Source organism: Haliotis rufescens, unplaced genomic scaffold (assembly GCF_023055435.1).
Source record: "Haliotis rufescens isolate VD_foot unplaced genomic scaffold, xgHalRufe1.0.p SCAF_4, whole genome shotgun sequence".
Taxonomy (NCBI): domain Eukaryota; kingdom Metazoa; phylum Mollusca; class Gastropoda; order Lepetellida; family Haliotidae; genus Haliotis; species Haliotis rufescens.
The window spans coordinates 59082754-59106740 of record NW_025964112.1 but is presented as its reverse complement, the minus strand read 5'-3'; the positions used below and the strand labels follow the sequence as shown (position 1 = coordinate 59106740).

The window sequence follows — 23987 nt, the reverse complement described above, 5'->3', positions numbered from 1 at the left end:
TAGGCTCCATTTTAATTGTATTTTGTTCATTTTGTAGACATGGATGGACCAACCAGGAGAGAAATTGATGGAATATTAATATCAAATGTTACCACTGATCCAGTTAAATTCATCACACAATAATATCTTAGTATTTGACATTACGGCATTTGATTATTAGGGCATGATCATGTTCATGTTCAATGTAGTAATGTACACACCAGTCAATTTGATTATAATATTTATAGTGTAGCGCGGCATCAACGATTACTTTATGATATCCTCATTTGTCATCGATGTATTGACATCGAACAATGGACGACAATTCGAAATTCTTATAAATAGTTTCAATAGGGACAGCGCCGGTGTCAGTACAATTTTCCTAGTTACAAATATGTCTCTACAAAATATAATCTGAAGCAGACAAGAACAATATTTTTTTATTAATGCTTACTTTCATGGAGGCAATCTAGGCTTGCCAAATCGTTCTAGACTTGAGCTGGATTCCTTTTAAATTTATTCTCTATGGTCTGGGAGACGAACGGGCGTCAGTATCGCATGGAGAACTGGGACAGCCTGAATCAGTGTAATCGGATATGTTGTGGAGTTTCGGTTTTGGGCTGTTTGCTGAATAGAACAAGGGCTCACGAACAAGGGCACAATGTAGAGATTAAATCATTACCACCTCTCTTTATATCAGATATGTTATTGTGATTTGAAATCTCTTTTGGAGAATTGCGAGTTATGTATACTCTGTATTCTTTCGTCATGGTGGCATATATATTTTCTATGTTGCTTTTTGAATTATCCACAAATAATGATAACTACAATGTAAACCTCTCTTTGGAGATATACAATAATACTACTGAAGGGCATATCTGAAAAATGGGACTTATCGACAAATATTTCTTTCTTAAATACTACCCGTTACAGGCATTCTGGTCATTATATTATACTTTGTACAGTTTAAAAGTTAAATAATGGCAAATTGTGTATCTTTCTACATTTTGAATTAATTATAATTTCTGCAATAAAACCTTAGCATCAGATAGTGATATAAACGAATATGATCTAAAATGTGATAAATGAATTATCAATTTCGTATGAGGAATTAGATAAACAGAAGTATGATAGTAAAACAAATTATTTTAATCTGTTCGTGTGAGTAGGTAACGAGAGATCTAGGCAACTCACTAACGTAGCCATTTGTGAAAAATGAAATATTAAAAGTTTAGGGGGTTGAACATGTACATTGAATGACAGGGAAGAAAGCAACGCAATAATGAAATTATGAATCAAATTATGTTATAAATATAACAGAATATATAGAAATATAAGTTTAATTTCTCATTGTTGGAAGGTGTTTAATAATAGATTTTGTTTGTTTGTTGTTTAACGCCGCACTCAGCAATATACCAGCTATATGACGGTGGCTCGTAAATAATCCAGTCTGGACCAGACAATCCAGTTATTATCACCAAGAGCACCGATCTACGCAATTGGGATACGATGACATGCATCAACCAAGTCAGCGAGCCTAACCACCCGATCATGTTACTCGCCTTCGAACAAGCATGGGTTGTTGAAGTCCTATTCTAACCCGGTAATGTTTTTAATAATAAGGTACAATGAAATTCTGTACATGTCCATAATAGGTGTGGATAAGTAGATGGATAATATGTCCATACACGCCAATTAAATGGGTTAGACTGCATATGGTTCAATGATGAGTTCTTTCACAAGTCCATATTTCAAGACATGTCTTTGATATTCATAATAAATCCACAAAAGCTACACAATGGCGACAAAACGGTACCAGCATCACAGATACCAATAATACATGAGATCCATATAATTACTTTAAAGTTAAAACATGTATCTAAATAGAAAATTGGAAGGATACACTTCCGACATTTTTCGTATTTTGTTATCGTTTGGAGAGAGAAGTTGTGATTGGTATCTGATGGGTGGAAACAGGTGTTCCCTTCCGCCCAGGCCTTACGGCAATGCTATAGCCCAAAATGAAACAAGCCTAGATGTTCAACAGGTTCAGGCTGAAATTTCCATTCCACTTGGGCTCCTTTTAAATTTAGATATAGTTTTTCGTGTCGATACGTGTCAAAAGAAATGAATTAAATATTACAGCACTGGCGAATAGGTTGTATGCGCATGTCAGCGTCGATCCTACAATATCCTTTTATGCAAAATACGTATATGCTGATGAATTAACGTAGTAATACTTCGCAAATATATGTCAAGATGTATACATCAGTAACATCTTGTGATCTTTATTCGTGCTTTAAGCTCTTTTTCTACCGGAAATTCTGGGGTGTTACATCACACCAGAAAGCCAGGTCCAAATTCAAGTCATAATTTCATGGTCCGTCTTGTATGTTGGAAACCAATATCGCAATATGGCTGCTAAACGTGGTATTAACCCGATTACTCACATAATTATTCCATTTTCTACAGTCATCTACGAACACTATCTTTAAGGAGTTATATCTGTATCATCCAAATGTCCATACATATATGTCCACATATATATGTATAAAGCAAGTCGTCCTGCACTCTTCCTTAATAGTAGTTTTTGTTTGATTGTTTGTTGTTAAACGCCGCACTCAACAATATACCAGCTATATGACGGCGGTTTGTAAATAATCCAGTCTGGGCCAGACAATCCAGTTATTGACATCAAGAGCACCGATCTACGCAATTGGGATACGATGACATGCATCAACCAAGTCAGCGAGCCTGACCACCCGATCCCGTTAGTCGCCTTAGTATAAGCATGGGTTGTTGAAGGCCTATTCTAACCCGGATCTTCACGGGTATTTTTTCAATAATAAGGTACAATGAAATTCTGTATATACCCATAATAAGTGTTTATAAGTAAATGGATAATATATCCATACACGCCAATTAAATGGCTGCATATGGTTCTTTGATGAACTCTTTTACAAGTCTATATTTCAAGACATGTATTTGGTATTCATAATAACTCCACAATAGCTACACAATGGCGACAAAACGGTACCAGCATCACATATATCTATTTAATTACTTTTAAGTTAAATCATGTATCTAAATAGTAAATTAGAAGGATTAAAAATATACACTTCCGACATTTTCCGGGGTTTTTTTCGTTTGGAGAGAGGAGTAGTGACTGGTATCTGATGGGTGCAAACAGGTGTTGAGTGGCTGTCTCAGATGGCTCTAATTTCGTAGCTCTAAAGATCACGACGGCGATACAGACCGTGATGTAGTTTGTCTCACAGTCCCTGAACCAAATTATTTTCCCTTCCGCCCAGGCCTTACTGCAATGCTATAGCCCCAAATGAAACAAGCCTAGATGTTCAACGGGTTCAGGCTGAAATTTCCATCTCACTTGGGCTCCTTTTAAATTTAAATATACTTTATTTTTTAGTTTCTCGTTTTAACTAAAATAATGTATTTTCAGAGACTAAGCGTTTGTCTAACCGTGAAGTACAACTATCCAAAAGATCCCATGCATGTCTATATTTCTTCAGACAGACTCTCCATGCCATGTTCCTATCTATATGTGTCAAAAGACAAATGAATTAAATATTACAGCACTGGTGAATAGGTTATCTGCGCATGTAAGCGTCGATCTACAATATCCTTTGCGCAAAATACATATATACTGATGAATTAACGTAGTAATACTACGCAAATATATGCCCAGATGTATACATAAGTTTCATCTCGTGATCTTTATTTGTGGTTTTAGCTCTTTTTCTACATTAGATTATGGGGTGTTACATCACACCAGAAAGCCAGGTCCAAATTCAAGTCATAATTTCATGGTCCGTCTTGTATGTTGGAAACCAATATCGCAACATGGCTGAATATTGCTAAACGTGGTATTTACCCGATCACTCACATAATTATTCCATTTTCTTCGTGCACGTTCTACAATCATCTACGATCACTATCTATAAGGAGGTATATCTATATTCATCCAAATGTACATATATACATACATATGTATTAAGCAAGTCCCACATTCTTCCTTAAAAGATAAATGCTAAGCATTTCCTCTGTATGTATTTATATATGTAAAAATCGTTTTTATTTCAACGCTGATGCAGTGAACGTACCACAGACCTGATGCTCGAATAACATCTAATCTCTGAAATGAACATATTTTACAGAAGAAAAACCTGTTGTTAAACAATAGTTATAAAATATAACAAAAAGGAGCCGAGAGACTTTCTTCATTTTGCCAAATTTTGGGCTGTATTGGACATATTTGTTTCGGGGTCTGTATGACAGACACACCTAATTCTTTAAAGTATAAAGATAAGTACATGTAAGTATAGATGTGGTATATATTCAAATATGTTTGTGATTAACCCGACCTTGAAAAATATTGAAGGGTGAGTGGTAACTATTAATGTCATTATTTCGAATTAGAATGATAGCACATCAGAAAAGCATGTCACTTTAATATACGTATCTTGTTAGCCCAATAGTGTTTTAAGTAAGAGCAACAGGTATATCGAGAGTATAGGTTTGGTGCGTGACTTACCCCACATTACTGTCAGAAAGTGTGCATGTTCTGTTTATCGGGAATAAATGACATAAGGCGATTCATGCGGGTAAATACGATTTACTTCAGAACTAGTATAGATTACTTTAGGTTAGGAGAAAATGTATGCAAGCTTCGTGCTCAGGGTTTTTGGTAGTCTGTCTTACAGACCCTGATACAAATATATATCAAATACAGCCCATGCAAGTCTATAATGTTTGGCAAGTCTAGATCACATGAAGAGAGTCACTGGGCTCCTTTTTATTATATTTTTATTAAGATAACTAAACAACTGTTTTTTTATGTACGATATGTTTATTTCAGAGACTAGATTTTAGTCTAGGTTTTGGGGGGCGGGTTTAAAGGATTCGGGTCCTGGCTTGGTCTTTGTGTTGGACGTGTAGCTGGCATTTCCAGGTTTGACGTATCAATGACCAAAATGATGTCTGATGCAATTCTCTATTTTGACTTGTACCGTGTGTTTCCGTGCCTTTTCAGGTGAACAACTGGCTTGCCTTTGCACGTGTTTGTAGCGGGTGCCACTAGTGGATCGGGATGAGCTCGCCTTTTTGCGAGCACCCAGTGTCATCATGTTATAAGGTGAATAATGAAACATGCATGCTCCTGGTGTTGTCGGAATCGTGCAGTTGGCGCTACTTTTGGCAAGGGTTTCTTGTGATGATGGAACGGCTTATGTCGTTTTTGTCAACTGATATAATCAACTGTGATATAATGTCAGGGTATATGGTCATGTAATTAAGAAACAAACCGCGAGTGGGAGTTGTTTATTGTACGATAAACAACGACCACGACTCGTTTATTTCTTATATGAGATATCAACATTACTTACGACCGCGGCAATGCCAGATAAATCCATTTTATGAACAGGAGGGTTTGAATTTGGTCTTTCCCGCATATTCTCAAAATTTTCTCGTCTGTACCTTTTCTCCCAATACCGATTAACATTTCGCTCTCACTTTCTGATGCGATTGTTCGAGCATTGCATTTATCTACATGTACCTTCCCCAGCTTCATCTATTGGGAACAACTCACTGGACACTTCCCTCTCACAAATAACATCAAAGTTACGACGTCCTCAAGTTGCGAGTGCATGTTCGAATCTCCATAAATGACGTCATGATAGAACAAGGTTTTATCGTGAAATAAATATCGCTTCCTTCTTCTTTGTTCTTTGCGATTTATCGCGTAGCTGTCTTATATCATCAAATGTCAATTTTTCATTGCTTTATCATGACGTATCCGTGTCATAACCAATCATGTATGAATAGTAAACACAAATATAGTTGACATCGACAAAGAATAGTGTCATGATATATAATTATCCTTTGGTGTGCAATATTTCCGGTTGATAAATCTAACATATGCTTACTTTTAAGAATAGCGACTATTCATTTTTATATTACTTTATCAGGTCTCTGTAACATTTGCAAAATAAAACAAATTTAATAATACAACTGAACCTAAATGTATGTTGTAATATCCTTAAGTTGCTGAGTGCGGCATTAGACCATAAACAAAACATATAAATATCTTTAAGAATTATGTTAATAATGTCGATGCTAAAAAATAATCTCCACAATATCCATACCTCTTTCTCTATGTTTAATGTGAAACATAATAACTATTTTTAATGATCTGAAGGAATAATAATGACAATAATATCAAAATAATATCATCATTATTTATGTTACTTATCCTCAACTGAAGTAGTCCTCAACACTATACGTTCAGAGAAGAAACCCATGAACATATTATCAATGTAATATACATTAATGGAAATTAGATGAACAGTTGATTGAACAAATGATATTATTCGGTCGAACATCTATCAGCCAATACTACATTATTAAATTGTGAGACTACAGTGATTTTTGCAAGGCTACTCTCATAAATGTCATGACGCATTTGAGGCCAGGGTTCTTCTATACTCGCATTAATGTGCTGACTTATTATTGCGTTAATTTCATGATTTACAGTATTCATGAAGAACATTTCACGTGGGACCAACAGAGGGAAATATGACTATCGACTATTTTTTTATATTTAGCTAGCTCAAACGATCTATTGGTTTGATTTATTGTTATGGTATCCACAAAATAAGTAGGATCCGTTTTTTCCGTTTTTGTTGTTCTTTGTGTAATGCCGCACGTAGCAATATTCCAGTTATATGACGGTTGTCTGTAAGTAATCGAGTCTGGACCAGACAATCCAGTGATTGATATCACGACCACCGATCCACGCAATTGGGATACGATGACATGCATCAACCAAGTCAGCGAGCCTGACCACCCGATCCCTTTAGTCGCCTCTTACGACAAGCATAGTCGGCTATAACGGCAAGCATGGGTTGCTGTAAATCTATTCTTAACCGGATCTTCAAAGGTCAAGTGGGATTCCACTGATATGTTAAGATGAAATAAAACTGAATTATATGTGCTGTTTACATTTCAAAGTTTGCCAAATTGTTACAAAATGTTTGGCCACAGCAAGGCTACGTATTCACAACTTATTGTGGTAGGCACAGTATAACTCATGAGTCTGGACTGAGGTAGGGCCGTATACCTCCTTGTGGGTCACCTGCTTGGTAATATGGGACGGGAAAACTGCAAGGGGTGAGGGCAGTTAAGTTGATGGTACAGACAGATTACAGAGATCATTTTACAAATGTGAAACCACATTCCACAAAGGAAGAGGCGAAAGCTGAAACTTGGTGAGATTTACAGAACAAAGGCAGTTATTTTCTAGTTTCTTACTGACTCTCGAGGATACATTTAATAAAAATTCGTGTATGCGACACGGCCACCAGTCACTAAATTTGGGTCACAATCTTTCTGTCTTCTTTCATTTGTCATCTGAAATACCATCCCTTCGTGCAATTGTGCTTCCTACTCAAGTTACCAAACACATCCCGTTTACGTACACGTGCAAGATATATATTACGCCGAGGAGAATTTACGAGTATAAGTTGATACGTCTAACTGCTGGCCTGGTACGCAATGTCATATTTCTTATCGCCAGGGATCACAGGTGTGATACCAGTCTCCCCCAAGGAGACGTCTGATTAAACTCTTTGCTTCGTCAATGCTTCGTCTAGCCCAAACCGGTAACTGGCACCACTAGCAACGATACAATGGCGTACAAAGACTAAGATTGAGTCAAGCATGCGTCACTCGATTTCCATTTTGATTGATTGTTTGAATGATAGATTGATAGATTGATCGATTGGTAGATTGATAGATTGATAGATTGATAGATTGATAGATTGATACATTGATACATTGTGAGTGAGTGAGTGAGTGAGTGAGTGAGTGAGTGAGTGCCTGTTTCACTGGTATGTCCGGATCTGGGTACGGGACACCGATCTAGATATATCTATGCAGGAATAGGTCATCCATGCGGATAGCGTAATCTCGATTAATGTATTCAGGAACCTTTCGTGAACAACATTTATTGAAAATGCTACCGAAGAATCAAACAACTTTAAGATTTGGCTTCTGTGGTGGAATCATTCTAATATTTCACATAACCGTTAACGTACTTCTTGAATGTTGTCACGCCATTCATTCAGACAGATCTCGAAGATATCTCGGTTCACAATCCGTAAAAGCCTGTGATATGCCATGAATAGCCCATTGCATCAATATTACAGCAATATCACGGCGGGGGATTCCCACATTGTGCCTATGATATGCAGAGAATCGAACCTGGACTTTCGGCACGAGGAGCGAACGCTTTTACAACTAGGCAACGCCAGCGGCCTTGATCATATGATCAACCTAATGTGTTTTCATTTTTAAAATGTTAAAGTTTGCAATCACAGATAATATTTATCACCACTGTAAAATGCAAGGATATCAGCATATCATCACCATCATCATCACCATCATCATCATCATCATCATCATCATCATCATCATCTTCGCCGTCACCATCATTATCATCACCATCAGCATCAGCATCGCCACCGGTATCGTTATCACAGATATATACGGTACTCCACACAGAGATTAACGAAGGGCATCTATTTGATCAGGGGTTATTTAAATATATATAACAGCTGTGTGTCAGTATATCCAGTTTCTGTCAGTGCAGAAAAATACCAAGTCGGTCAGCTGTGAACACGGTTCTTCAGCATCGGACATCAGCTGTCCTTGACACGCACATTTCAGCGCATTTGAAGCTACTGAGAATGCCCCCTGCAGAGTTGGACGAACATTCTGTGGTAGTGCTTGCGGCGGTGTTGACCAGAGGCTATCAGCAGTATTTCCTGTCCAGGTTATTTAGGTCCGTTGTGTGTGTGCGTGCGTGCGTGCGTGCGTGCGTGCTTGCGTGCGTGCGTTGGTGCGTGTGTGTGTGGGGGTGGGTGGGGTGGGGGGGTGGTGGGGGGGGGGCGTGGGGGTGAGAACGGGGGGATAGATGATGGATTTAACAACAAGTAAGGTCATCTTGAGCGGGACGGTTTTCGTAGGCAATAGATGGATTAGCATATGAACTATGATTCTCTTTAGGTAGAAAAAGATCCACGATGTTCGACCTGGAAGAAGTGTGTAAATCAAACCGCACAGCATTGGTCTTTGATTGACTGTGGCGACAAAAACAAACTCATTCATGTACTTGATCTGAATGTTCATCTTAATTGTTATGGATAGTCACGGAGCCGTGATCCAGAGAACAGGGTGTCATTAGATAAAAATGAAGTAATAATAGGATTACCAGAAAAACGGGGTATAACACCCAAGCCAATAACCTCCCCTCAGGAACACCAGAGTAAGTCAGTACAAGATTGAAAACTGCCCCATAAGTATGTATGACAGGCTAGTCGGGTATTGCTACTTGTATATGTGAAAACAAAGTTATCAAAATTAATAGCAAAACTGATGAAAGTCACCAATAAACGTGTATAAGTGTTATATCGTCACTGCAAAAATAATGAGTTTTGTCTTCAGTATTAACATTCAAATACGTGATATCTGTATTAGCGATATTGTCTACGTTCCAACGGTGAGTAAGCGTTAGCCTTACTATCTCGTAGTATAAATGTTGCAAGAAATTGTATTTCTGAAGACATCACCATACAGTTTTTTACGATGCATCACGTCTGCACCAGCGCTTGATAACACCCTTGTGTTTGGGTGTTTCAGTAGTTTAAATTGCTGTTCTTTATGTTGTTGAATAAACTTTGATACTATGAACAATATAAGGTTATATGAGAGTATGACTTTAGAATGGTAACATGCGTTAATGTATATCTGATATAAATATGTATATATATATAATAGGATGACATCCATAGAACAATGAGTACGTCCAGATTAGTGTATAGGCAACATTTAAAAGTAGATGAAAGAACACAATCGTCCGGAATACAATGTATAATTCTAGTGCACTTCCATGTGACTATATAGCATACAATAAGCTTTCGGGTCCCGTTTGGGTCGGTTTGGGTGGTAGCTTAGATATCCATAGAGTAGGTTCATCTCGGAATCTCCCATATAACTGGGGCTCCTCTTCAATTTAAATGGAGTTACTTGTTTCTTTCAAAACTATACAGTTTTAGAGATTAAGCATTAGTCTGAATAGATATCACCAGTTTGGAATTTGAAACTAATCTGTTAACAGTAACAGAACACTGTTTAAGTGTCATGTACAAATGAGAAAGTGGAATCCCGTCAAGTAGGCGGACGAACCTTAAAACTATTAATAAACATTAAAATGAGCAATATCGGGAAAATGTATATGCATATACTATCTGGCAATAAACACCAAGATCACCTTCTACAAAAATAAGTTTTAAAAGCCGGTTGATATTCTTTTGCGTATTTGACGATATATAACTTTCGAAAGTATAAATCCTTTTCCTATACTCAGACGTTCCTGAGCCTTGCGCTTTCCTAATTATTTTGACTAAAATTATTACCGTTATCATTGTATTTGTTAATGGGAAATACGCGCCGATCAAGTACGTGCCATAAATTAAAGTGACATTGTACGATTCCGAACTCATCACGAGACTGTGTTTATGAATCACTGTCAAATAGTGGTGACATATAGTGGAAACAATACGCGAAATCGCGCATGCACAGAACGGAAAATTTGGACAACACATTAAGCAATCCGCATGCGCAGAACGATTAATTTCAGTACTTCCGCTAAGCACTTCGAGTACAGCGTCAAACTCGGGCCTGTAATCTAACACGCGAGAACCGACCAATGAAATCTGAGAATTAGGAATACCGGTAGACGCTGTTGCTTGATTGACAATGCCAATCAAGAAAGGGAGGGAAAACGACGTTTTCGTGTTTGCAGTGTCAAGACACTGACTTTCCTACGAGACTCACGGTATGTAGTCATAATCATCAGTTTATTACATTGTTGAAGGTGCATTTTTATTCAAACTCAATTAAATGAGCAAAACTATACGTTTGTGGACATTTTAGATCTGCCTAGATATGCGCGTTTCGTTTTATTATTCTGCAATCCAATTTTTAGTATTACCCGCTGGTCCGGCCCGGCCCGCCTTTTAGGCAATCCCAACTAAGTGATAGATAATGATGACGTCTGCTTCTTCATGTTGTGTTGTGAGATCCTGTCTCTGGAGAGTAGAATTGTTCCATACTGGCATCGGACCTTTTCCGGTGATAACCAGTTTGATCTGGTTGTCTACAATGTGGGTCATCAGATACTGACAAATCAAATCGATCAGCTGTTCTTTGTTGTAGGTTACATTGAGCACAACTTTTTGCGATGGAAGTGCATAAGTTGAGTTGATGTTTTCGACGTGAATCGTGACCCGCGCGACTGGATCTCGTTATTTGCTTTGTACTGCTTTTTATGTACCTGTCGAAAATCAGGTAAACGTCACAACACTCTAGGTGGTACTTGATGGTCCCCATGAAATTGATCACATAATCCTCAACTGCACCATGTGTGGGCCAATGTACAGTCCCGAACAAGGCGCATCCATCGATTATAACAGCATCTGAAACACCTTCAATTCGACTTGATTTCTCAACTTGCAGTTTCGTCTTCAGGACTGCTTTCGACTAAGCCCGCATCGCACCACTCTCATCAAACAAGGAGGCTGGCACAGGAGTCAGTTGGTAAGAGAGGACATCATTGATATCAATATCCCTGTATTGTTGGAGACTCAATAGATCAATTCGGTATCGTACACAGGTCTTCCATCCAACTTTATGCTCTTCTTGGTCTTAATGATCAGGGACACTTTCTTGGTCAGTGACTTGTTGAAGGATGTTGGCCTTCCAGATTCAAATTCCACCATCTGTTGTCGTTCAATTTGGAGAGAATTATCACAATTGACCTTGCCTGTCGTATGAAGACCTGTCACGATATTTACAAGGCCAGGTGGGTGAGTGTCTGTTGCCAAAGGATCGATGTAACTTTGAAGAGCGTTTTGAATCTTCTGACGATCAGATGAGTCGCTTGTAATCCTTGCTGGGGCCTCTTCTTTGTGAGTTGTGACGATCCTGGTGTTTTGCTTGAATTTCATCGCCCCTAGATCCCCACGTAGCTGGCTGCAGATATGCAAGCTCAGAGCCCATCTTGTAAAAGCCGATGGCTTCAGAGTGAGTCCCGTGAGTCCGCCAGACTCGTGGCCATATCTCATAAACGTTGACTCTATAAACATATCGGACCATATGGCGTTCCATATGCCTTGGTTGTGACGAATGACATGATTGCCGTGCATGCATTCTTTGAGCAGATCGTCTGGTAGATGCTCCATTGATCGAAGATAGTACAGACCGTACCTGGCATAGTTTCAATGACTGGAACAAAGAAATAGGGAATCATCTCCGCAACTGCAAACAGATGCAGAGGCCAGTCGGCTTCCCGCACAACTCTTAGAATCACCACCATCAGGAGGATTGGCTTGATCAAGTTATCAATCCAAAGTTTTGCTCTGGCATGCTTTATTGTTACAATGATTGGACTCAGATGTTCTTCAACTACCATGAGCAAGGCTCTCATGTTTTGCGGAAACTTCTTACCGGTGAGCATGTTTGGGACACCACCTAAGGTTGTTTGCATGATTTCAGTAAATCCTGTGTTACTCATAACAGTTCCCACAGCTCCGACGAAACTCATTAGGAAGTGCATTCCACATAATGTTTAAAAAGGCAACCTCCAATCTCTTCGGAAGAAGCCATGGCCTGCTGCTGCCACAATCACCAGGAAAAAAGACAGAATTGAACAATCACCAGTGTTACGATGAAAGACGATTTCGACCACATATATTGAAAATATGACACCAGTGTTATTTGCACAATTTTAATAATATCATTATCGGTTTCCTTGGCCATGAAAACATAGTATTAGACACCAAAAATGTGTTTGTAAGGGCATTAAAAGTGAAGATATTATCTCAAACAGAATTAAACGAAAATCGGTGGCGGCCATCTTGTTTTTCGCCTCTAAAATAAAGTCCTCAATGGTGCCAGTGTGGCATCCGGCTGATTCTGGTTCAGGATAGCTCAGAGATGATGAATCAACCAAAAAACTTCATAATGACGCCAAAACATGCTTTTTCACAATTCCGCTGGACTAAATCGCTTGAAACTAGAGTTTATCTGATGTTGTTCATTATTGTCACTTCTTTAGCTGGCAATGCCAGACGTTCAATATATTGCATAGTCTCATCTGGTAAGCTAACATTTTAATAACATACGAGTATGCATGAGTATCAAACTAGACACTACTTGAAATGTGCGGCATGTAATTCAATATGTGAATCTATTTCTGATATGGAAGAATGTCATGTCTCCAGTGTTTTGTGAACTAATGCACTACACAATACTGATACGCCTGTGATAGATTTACGCCTCACCAACAGACGGACCGACTCGGTATTGTTAAATGAAATGTATAGAGCGGACGTAAAGTTGAAAAAAATAGACAGACCGATTGCATTGCGCATTCGCAAAGATAAACCAACTGAAGTTTAAGGGTTTATTTACACTAGACAATAACAACCAAGTTAAAGCACTAAGGCTTTAAGTAAACAATTAAAAGTGGGACACAGCGTGAGTACTTCTAACAGGTTCGTATACACAGACTAGCAGCACTGACAGTAAACAAGTCAGTTTCAATATATACTGAACCGCAAAAGATACGTCACCCCAAGTCACATTGCATGAAAAGTTGTCATTTAAATATCTGGGTAATTTTTGTCAAAGTTTCTAAAAATTAACATTACCTTGTCCGGAAAAATGAAATTTGATGATTAAAAAACAAAGCAGATGACAATAAAACCGATCGCCCAAACGCATCACGGCAACGGGCATGGTAACCCGATGCACGTGAGGTCCGTGCAAATTGAAATGCACATGCGCTCCCCCATTTCTTACCCTATAATCAACCCAGATCGGATAACATTCATTCATTATTGAATTGCTACCACATGCCAAGATTGACAAGAAATCAGCGACACCAAGCCCTTGGGCAATTGCAAGATTGACAAACCGCCCGGCAAGTAGCCAATGCATTTCAAGTCCACGTAAGGACTATATACAGGCTCCGGCAACAGTACAAGACCACCAACAGGACAGATGACCGACCACGTACTGGAAGACCAAGGGTCACCACCCGACGTCAGGATCATCAGATTGTGCGACAGCATCTTCAAGATCGCTTTCTTACTGTTGCGGAAACTGCTCGACAGACCATGGTGACACATGAGGCGACACATTAGTGCGGACACTGTGCGTCGACGATTGACCAGCAGACACCTCCACTGTCCAAGGCCACACCGAGGACCCATTCTGACACCATGTCTTCGCCGGGACCGTCTTCAGTGGGCAACGCAGCACCTGCATTGGCGACACCAGCAGTGGAGAAGAATCCTCTTCTCAGACAAGAGCTGTTACTGTATCTCAACAGCAGATGGCAGAGAGTCTGGCGACGCCATGGGGAACATTATTCGGATGCTTGTGTTGTTGAGAGACTCGTGGGGTGGTCCGAGCATCATGGTGTCGGGTGAAATTGGTCTTGCACAGAGGGTCGGCCCTGTGGTATTCCAGAACATCGGTCCAGGGAGAGGCAATGGTGTCACAGCAGCTCGTTACATTGATCAAGTCTTGAGACCACAAGCTATACCTCATTTGGCACCTTACTGCAACCACGAGTTTCAGCATGATAACGCCCGTGCCCACACTGCGAAGGCAACAAGAGACTTCCCCAGGCAGAATGGCAGCAGAACCATACAGTGGCCTGCCCTCAGTCCCGATTTAAATCCCATTGAGCACCTGTGTGACGAGATTCAACGACGGCTGAAAGACGTCCGACCAACTGTAGCTTAACTGCGTCAGGCGTTCCTCAGAGTGAGGGCTCAAGTACCTATGACCTTCATCAACCGCCTCATCCATTCCATGTATCGACGTTGCACTACAGTCATCAATGCACATGGCGAATACTGATACTGACTTGTGATGCCATTTTCTCAGAGACTATTGTTTCAATCTAAGAACATTTGACACTTTAATTTCAATCTTTATGATCAGTTTTGCCAAGTTTCATCTTTTTGATATGTCTCAAAATATGTTTCCAGTGTTTGGACAAATAAGGTTTCTCATATCTATCCATGGCGACGTTTCTTTTGCGGTTCAGTATATAATATTAAAACCCGGTCTAAATATACACAGGTATAAGTTGCCACGATGCCAATCTAAACAGCTTCATGGACCAGCTTGTGTCTGCACAGCTTGAACCTTCGCCGGGCACCGACGCATCATAACAAACTGGGGTCAAGTCCGGGAATTTTTCGTCAAAGCGCGGACGACGGAGTAGAAAACCCCAAATCGGCTAGTATTTCACCCCAAGCGGTGGGCCAAGGCTATTAAGTGTTTTTGTAACAAACACTTCGAGTGAATTAAACATTTAGTGTATGTAAGCATTAAAATACAAAAGGGCAGTCTCTCAACATAGAACCTTGTCACAGCACGTCACACAGAGCTCGACGTTTCTGAAGTCCACCGAAATAAAACGTTGACACATACATCAAAAGGTTCAATTAACATCTGATAATTGATTTCAATTATTTACATTGCAATGTTTTCCAAAATCTTGTGACACCATTCCTGTGGTTCAACACGTTGGATACAATTGTTCTCATCAATACGGTATGACTCCGGACCATCTCTGTCGAAAAACACAACTCCACTGAAGGGATGCACGTATACCTCAAGGACATAGGTGTCTGCTTGACCTTCGACTTTGTGAAACGTAACTTTCAGAGTCTTTGCAATCGCATCTTGGTCAATAGTGGTTATGTCCTGCTTAAGAAACAACATCTTTGAAACAATTTGGTGCAGTATTTCTGATTTGAGAGTCTCGTGATCTATTTCGTTCAATTCAAATCCTTCAATGAATACCTTTCTTGTTTTGTAGGTGTCTATTTCTCCGTCGTCTTGTTCAGCAACTCCTAGGAAATAGTACCCACCTCCTTTCTGGTTTGCAAAGGATGAAATGTATTCCCTCAGACGAAGCCCCTCCATGATGTAGGGTGCCAAATTGTCCCTCTCCACATTTTGTGCATTTCGGAAGGACTTTAGTTGCACGTTGCTCGCCTCTTGCAGTTCGTCAAGTGACTTCTCCTTATATTCCCGACATGATCTGTCTGTACGCAGGATGTAACGCATGTTTAAGAGTGTGGGTCTAGCAAAGCCTTTATTGAGGTTGATGTGTGTGTTGTAGTTTGTGGTAGAAATAGTTGATGAAGGGTTGCACGTAATGGAGAGACAATTGGGTTCATTTTTCTGCCATTCTCTGAAATAACTCTCATGGAATATGCTTCCATCCTCAATTAATTCATTTAGCCTGTCATCCATCAGTTCATCCACAAACCCCAGAAACTGGTCGCTGTCTTCCATATGTGTAAAGTATATGAGCAATATGCCACCCCTTGAGTTTCTCAGTGCACAGATACGCTCAAAAATACGATCCTTTTCCTTGTTTTTCCTCTTTTGATTTTCTTTCTTTTGGTTTTCACTATGTTCACGATCCTGCTGTCTGTCCAGTTTTCTTTTCTTTGACGAGCTTGCCTTTGCGCCCGGAATTCCCGATGAATCTTTAGTCTTTGGTTGACATATGCTTCTGATGTCAACATGCATGGATAGCACACGCTGCGAGGTCTTGATACCTCTAACAATGGTCTTGCATTTTGAACAGTCTGAAAAATCCACATCTGGAGTTTAGATGTACTGGGGGACTTGGACTTTTCTTAAACGGGTACCTTATGTGTATTATCCTTCATATGCATATATGTGGTTTTATGTATATATTGTATGTGTTTCGAAACGATAAAACACTATGAGCAATAACATACATATATATGCGTTTTATAAACTAGCAAAGCCCTTGCTAACTGAATGTTATTTTTACATTTACGTTACCTTCATCATCAGTTCCATGTAACACACACACGTTTCATAAACTAGAAAAACCCTCGTAATTTGAATGGTCACATTCTTTTGCTAATATTATTCTTATATTTTTCTTACTTTCATCATCTGTTCCATGTCCACTGTCAACTGTTTCTTCCTCAAGCTTTCTCTTCCTTCCACGTTTAGAGGTGAGCTCCATCGCGATAGCATACACTTGTGTCTCGCGTCGCTGCCCATATCAAACATATCTATATAACATACAGTCAGCTGATCAGTTGATTATTTTTAAACTTTGACATTCTATGCAGTGCGTGCGACGTCAATGTATAATTGTATTGTATTCAATAGAATAGGTTGAGACTCCCTTCTAGAATAATTCATCAGCTGGATCCGGTGTGCAACGATACATCTACTTAAGTGGAAAACGTGTGCATATTAATTTACACGTAAACAACTTGGAGTAACTTAATCCCTCTACAGCCGAGCCTATCCACGCACATCTGTATCCTGATCTGAAATTTAAGTAATCTATACCTTCATATTGTAATCAGAGTTACAAACGTTGGAACAAGATGAGAGAGTATGTGTATAACATGTCAGTCACTCTATACATCATTACACACTAAACCTGTACATGTATGTTGTGAGTAACCCTCCCTGCATACAACTACACACCAGTTTAAGGGGATTTCGTGTACATGTATATTGCGGTACGGGTTGGCCAGTTGCCTAAAACGCAATTCACTGTTTAGAGTTGTTTCCGTCAGGCGTGCAAAAACATAATATAATCGTTTGTCGAATCCCAGATTCGTCCTGATTAAATTCTAGTTGTGTCAGTACCACACCTGTGCTCTAGGGATTAGCCAAAATAGTTAGGCTAGTATTCTCACACAAAAACTGACACGCCACGATATAGCTGTCCATGCTCAAAGTGGACTTAAGCCACACTCGCTCACTCACTTATGTTCATATTTAAACATCGTAATGAAAAGAGTGTGTGTATTGTCACACATCTACACATAACAACGTTAGAGATTGTTGTACATGGACGGAAGAGTTGCGGGTGATATCAGGACAGGTGACAAAAGAAATACCTATGAATTTGGAGGAACTGTTCAGTAATCCATTCATATATTTTGTACCACTAGAGGACGCCGGGATATGACTGCAATACTGTTCAAAGCAGCGTTAAACCCAACTCACTCACTCCGAAACCAATCTCTACGAAATCGAGCTCAAACTGTGAATCAAATTGCTGCAGACTTTCATCAGGCTACTGGAGTACACGTCACGTGTCAGGCGTATTAGAAATCGTCTACATGAATCTCATCTCCATACTCGATGGCCACGTGTTGTACCGCCCCTTACAAATTACCATACTGCCAACAGACCTGAATGGCGTACATGGCGAAACAGGGGTCGCTGGTCACGTGGCAAATTTTCAGATGATGAGTCCCGACTCAATTGATGCGGATGGTTTTGTCGCAATGAACGTCAAGCCACTGTCAACCTGAGACCTCCTGACACATTTGGCGGTGGATTGGTTATGGCGCGGGGTTGCATTATTATTACTGAGCGAACCCCACTCCATATTGTGCATGGAAGGGTCAACATACTGACACTCTCTGTTGTCCAGTTTGTGGTTCGACGTTTTGTCTTTCAGGACGACAACGCCCGTGCTCAACGTGAATGAATCGTCAATGCCCACCCGAAGAGCACAAACTGCCATTGAGAGACTCATACGTAGTATGTCTCGTCTAGTGAATGAATTTTTGAGAATGTTTGGCGGTATTACACACTACTGATTCAAAAACGTCAATTTTGAATTTTTCCCATCTTATCTCTATCACCCTGCAATATCGTTAGCGGTCATAACATCTACTGTCATACTTCACTACCGGTTGTAATTATGTGTTATCAATTCGTTCCTTAGTACCTTACAATTATTACCAGAAAGTCTGTTTATTTGTTGTTCAACGTCGCACTCAGCAATATTCCAGCTATATAACGGCGGTCTGTAAATAATCGAGCCTTTACCACACAATCCAGTGATTGATATCATGAGCATCGATCCACTCAATTCTGACACGAAGACATGCACCAACGAAGTCAGCGAGCCTGGCCACCCGATCCCGTTAGTCGCCTCTTGCGACAAGCATTTTCGCCATTTACGGCAAGTTTTGGTTGCTGAAGACCTATTCTATCCCGAATCTTCACTGGTCTACTTTAAAGTAATCTTCTATCTTAGAATTGTGGACATTTTAAGTTATTACCAACTATCTACAGGCTTTTGAGAGTATAATACACAGAGTGATGAATCCTGTACACATTACAACAGTGTCAGGACAGACCAGGGCAGCATGGTGTCCTGAATCAATTGGAGGTAAAGGATCCTGAACGACACACCTCACATTTTCTACCCCTGTACTGTTGTTCATATCTAATGGGAAATATAAATAGCCAGTACTTTCACCTCAACCTGGGGCACAGAACATACTTGTTTTCGTTTTACAAATTTAAAAAGCTGCCAATCTTTAAAAACTGACTCGCTCTACGTTGAGATGTCAGTTGGTGTATTATATTTATCAGAGGTGTTTCATATTTACAGAGGCTATTGATATATGCCCTTGCCTTAGTAACGCTCGTGTTTATTTACATCTCCACAGCCCAAATCGATTAGACTATTTATAACTTCCTCGAAGAACAAGACGTAATGTGAATAACAAAATTGTAAATGACTTTGCTGTCTCTTGAAGAGACTAAGCCAGCTATTAATTACATAACTTGCCAAGCATAGCACAGTACATGTATTGCCCAAACACATCAAGACATGTTTCAACCAAGTCATGTTTTGAGGCGGTAATACATAATTACATACATGTAATTACATGTTTTTAGAAAAATATTCACCGAGTTAAATATGTTTATCGTACAATAAAACACTGCAGGGAGAATTAACCATGCGCGGCTGTTTAAACAAGCCACTCGCGACATGATAATCACGCGCTATCAGTGCACAATACATCCACACAAAATTTAAAAATATTCTGTACTGAAGTCTTAAATCTTGTTCAACATGGCTCCTATGAGATTATCTGACGTCGAAAGGCGGCGAGTAAGAGGCATGTTTAATCCAGGAATGTTCTACAAAGCAGAAGGTCATCAGTTCGGTTACCACCACCAATGTCATGCACCAGTGAAGACCGGGATTAGAATTGGCCTTCAGTAACCCATGCTTACCGTAAAAGGCGACTATGCTTGTCATGAGATGCGTCTAACGGGATCGGGTGGTCAGGCCCGTCAGGGATCGGGTGGTCCATGCATGTCATCGTATCCAAATTGCGTAGATCGATGCTCATGATGTCAAATGTTAACAGACTGCCGTGACGAAGCTGGAATATTGCGGCGTTAAGTAACAAACAAACAAATCCTCATGTTATGCAGGGACCCGTATGGCCCAGATGTTTAACGCGCCGCAATTTGCTGTGCAGAGTTGCGTCCCTTGTGCGCACCAGGAAGCTATGATTGATTCGAATTCAGATTCGCCCTGATTATGTTTCTAGGCTTGTCAGCTCCGTACCCGTGCTCCCGGGTTTCACCAAAGTGGTAAACGTCTGAAAACTTGCATCACTTCGGGAAGTCCTTCCTCAGTAAGTGATATAACTGGAATACTGTTAAAAGCGGTGTTAAAGCGAATTCACATACTCACTCACTCCCTATGTCATGCATGCTTCATCAAAGTGATGAACGTCTGTGTGCATTAACCTTCTGATGATGTGAATCGATCGTCTCCGTGGTCTAATGGTAAAGCGCCCCCCCCCCCCCCCCCCCCCCCGTAGAGCGGAAGGTCCGGAGTTCGATCCCCGGCCGCGTCATACCAAAAGACGTTAAAAGATGGTACCTGTTGTTACCCTGTCTGGCGCTCGGCATTAAGGGGCTAAAACAAGGACTGGTCGGCTCGGAGTCAGTATACTGTGTCTGAGTTGGGTATTCATGTTAAACTGTGGCATGGTATCTCAGTGTGCTAGCACTATAAATCGTCATCAGTCCGGACTAGTACAAGCAGCCAAACAAACACACACACGTGCATGCACGTCGCTATATAAGTGCAATAATCTTGGACGCGACGTTAAACCCCATTTCACCTCACCTATGATGTGAATCTAACTTCAGGTCAAGATATGTCATGCGTATATTATCACAAGTTTTAAATGTACATCACGTGTAGGCATCCAGTATAACAACCGTTATTCCAAGGTGCATTGTGAAATCTTTAAACATAAATGTCGCCATATGCAACACTTGTAACAGGTGTTTATTACTATGAGTAGAATCACGTGACAATATATTTTAATATCTATTGAACCGCAAAGGAAACGTCACTTCATGGAAATACTTAATGAAAGCTTCCCATTGAATCAATGCATTTTTGGAGGTATCTTTTTTTGACAATGGGTCCACAAACGCGGCTTAACAAACGATCATGGTACAAAGTCCCGAATGCTTTGCATGACAATCAAAATGTATGTGCGCCACCTTTCGGGAGACTGCATGCTGTTGGTGACCTGGTAGCGTTGCTGTAATCTGTAGATGGTTCTCACGAGGACATTAAAAGCATTGGGAATCTTTTGTGCAGTCTGACCGGCATGCAGCATGTTTCTCCTGCGGCTCAGTATAAATGTACCAGGATTTAGGACGACTGCAGGCAGTCGTTCTGAAGCCTGGTTTCTCTGATTCTTCGTAAGTCTTGGTATGGCGCTAGTATCGATACATGAATGTTGAATCCACGTATTGGGGTGCCGTTGATCAGAAAAGGCATAATGAAACGCAAGGTTTTTTATATTTTCATGGAACGCATTCGGGACTTTAAGCCGTGGTCGTTTGTTAAGCTGCGTTTTGGCGACCAATTATAGCCATATTTGTGGCCCGTTTTGGCCGTTAACATTAAATGTGGATAATACACTAATGTCAAACACGTGAAACCTCCCAAAAAATGCATTGATATTTCAATGGGAGCTTTCCGGAAGAATTTCTTTTTTTTTCGGTTCAGTATATTATGAATTTTATTCCAATATCAAAGGAAGTGAATTGGATCCTTGAGTGTCGAGGCTGCTGATTGGATTGTGAACAGTATGACCGAGAAGTGTTGTTTGACTCTTTCCCATTGCTTCGCTGGATCCTTTGACTTGTCCATCTCAAACAGCAGATCGGTGAGGCCTGGGAAGGATGACCCCGCATAGCTGTTGACACTGCTGGGGGCGAACAGGATGTGCCTGAGAAAGAATAGTTAGATTATTCCAGATATCACTCTTATTGTCTTCACTAACAATCGATACCGACTTATTGGCGTAATAAGAAGTCTGAACATGTTAATTTCAACAACGCTGAAAAGTATAAACACCAATCCCACACCGCGAATCGGACTCTCGCATTAAGCAGTGGACAACCTAGGAATCACCCTGCAGTAAGTATCTGGAGTGTCCACCCCTCTCACGGACTACATTCGCATGGCGTCTCCTCGTGCTGCTGATTTTCAACCTTGAGATCCTCTGCCATTCCTGGTACAGTGAGTGAGTGAGTTGGGTTTAACGCCACTTTTAACAGTATTGCAGATATATCGCGGCGTGTCAGCTTAATGTGGCAGGGAAGCCCGAAGTGATGCAGGTCTGAGACGTTTACCACTTCAGTGAAACCCACGAGCACGGGTATGGTGCTACAAACCTAGGAACATAATCGGAGCGAACCGATATTTGAACCCACAATCATAGGTTCCTGGCGTGCCCAAGGGACGCAACTCTGCACAGCGAATTGCGGCGCCTTAGACGACTGGGCCACCCTCCTGGTACAATACCTGGGTCGGAGTTTTGAACCGGATGGTCTCCACCTCTCACATGGCGGCAGTACATTATACAAAATGATGACAAGTCAGGGTTCCATTGTTTGTTGTTATGTTTCGGAATTTTATTTTGAATCAGGTGGTGCTCAATTAATGCTCATGTGTATATATGCGCTGCTCGGAGAATGAATAAAAAAGGAAACGCTCGACGTGTCACGAATAGTTTGTTGCGAGATGGAATGATAGTATGACGTCACAATAGGGGCGTGGTACAAATCAGTTACCACATTGCTTCCGAGTTGCTTCTCCGATATAAGTAACCGGAGACCTTCTCGGGTGTCAGTATTGTCAAAATGTGCAATAACCATACCTTCAACTCGCAAAGTCATGTTGTACCTTTTGCATGTCAGTCCGACCCGTGAAGATCCGGGGTAGAATAGGTCTTCAACAACCCATGCTTGCCGTACAAGGCGACTATGCTTGTCGCAAGAGGCGACTAACGGGATCTGGTGGTCAGGCTTGCTGACTTGGTTGACGCATGTCATCGTATCCCAATTGCGTAGATCGATGCTCATGATGTCAATCTCTGAATTGTCTGGTCCAGACTCGATTATTTACAGACCACCGTCATATAGCTGGAATATTGCTGAGTGCGGCGTTAAACAAACAAACAAAGCATAACGAGTAAAGTAGCCAGACTGATATGAACAAAATATTATCTTTTAATGGTATCCCTAGTCAAAAATTAACTAAGATATTACAATACATCTATCAAAGTCTACGAGTGCGTAGTAAATTACTTAGTAAATCCGATATGTCCAGAAATAATGAGTCGTTTTGAAACTTTCGCATCTAGATCAGGAGTATCTACATTTCATTTTTGTCTGTTTGTTTCTACTAGAAATGCATATACATTTAAATTGTCAAATTGTCTTGACATGATGGGTACATTACTGATAGATCCTTTTGTATTGAACGTCGCGCTATGGCTGAAAGCCTTTGCGACGTAAAACTTCATATTTCCATTCCATTCCTTTTGTATTCCTTTTGTATTTTATACTACAAATGCTGCCACTGTGGTTATTACCACTGTTATAATACCTCTATTACATGTCAAGCACCATATTAGTTATCAAATAATTATATAATGCGCTGTACAGCTGTAAATGATATTGTTTATCTGTATGTGTATATGGACCAA

General features: G+C 40.3%; 2 protein-coding genes across 2 annotated transcripts in view; both read right to left on the bottom strand.

The window, feature by feature from the left end:
* Positions 1-17202, bottom strand: part of LOC124129138 — a 40219-nt gene extending 23017 nt beyond the window's left edge. The window contains exon 1 of the mRNA XM_048382031.1: positions 17068-17202. Within this exon, the coding sequence (XP_048237988.1) occupies positions 17068-17149 (82 nt within the window). The 5' untranslated portion in view covers positions 17150-17202. The remainder of the gene's footprint in view (positions 1-17067) is intronic.
* Positions 17203-21970: 4768 nt separating this feature from the next.
* LOC124113955 (N-acetylated-alpha-linked acidic dipeptidase 2-like) overlaps positions 21971-23987 on the bottom strand; it is a 76739-nt gene continuing 74722 nt past the window's right edge. Inside the window, exon 18 of the mRNA XM_048381852.1 lies at positions 21971-22223. Coding sequence (XP_048237809.1) covers positions 22025-22223 — 199 coding nt within the window. The 3' untranslated portion in view covers positions 21971-22024. The remainder of the gene's footprint in view (positions 22224-23987) is intronic.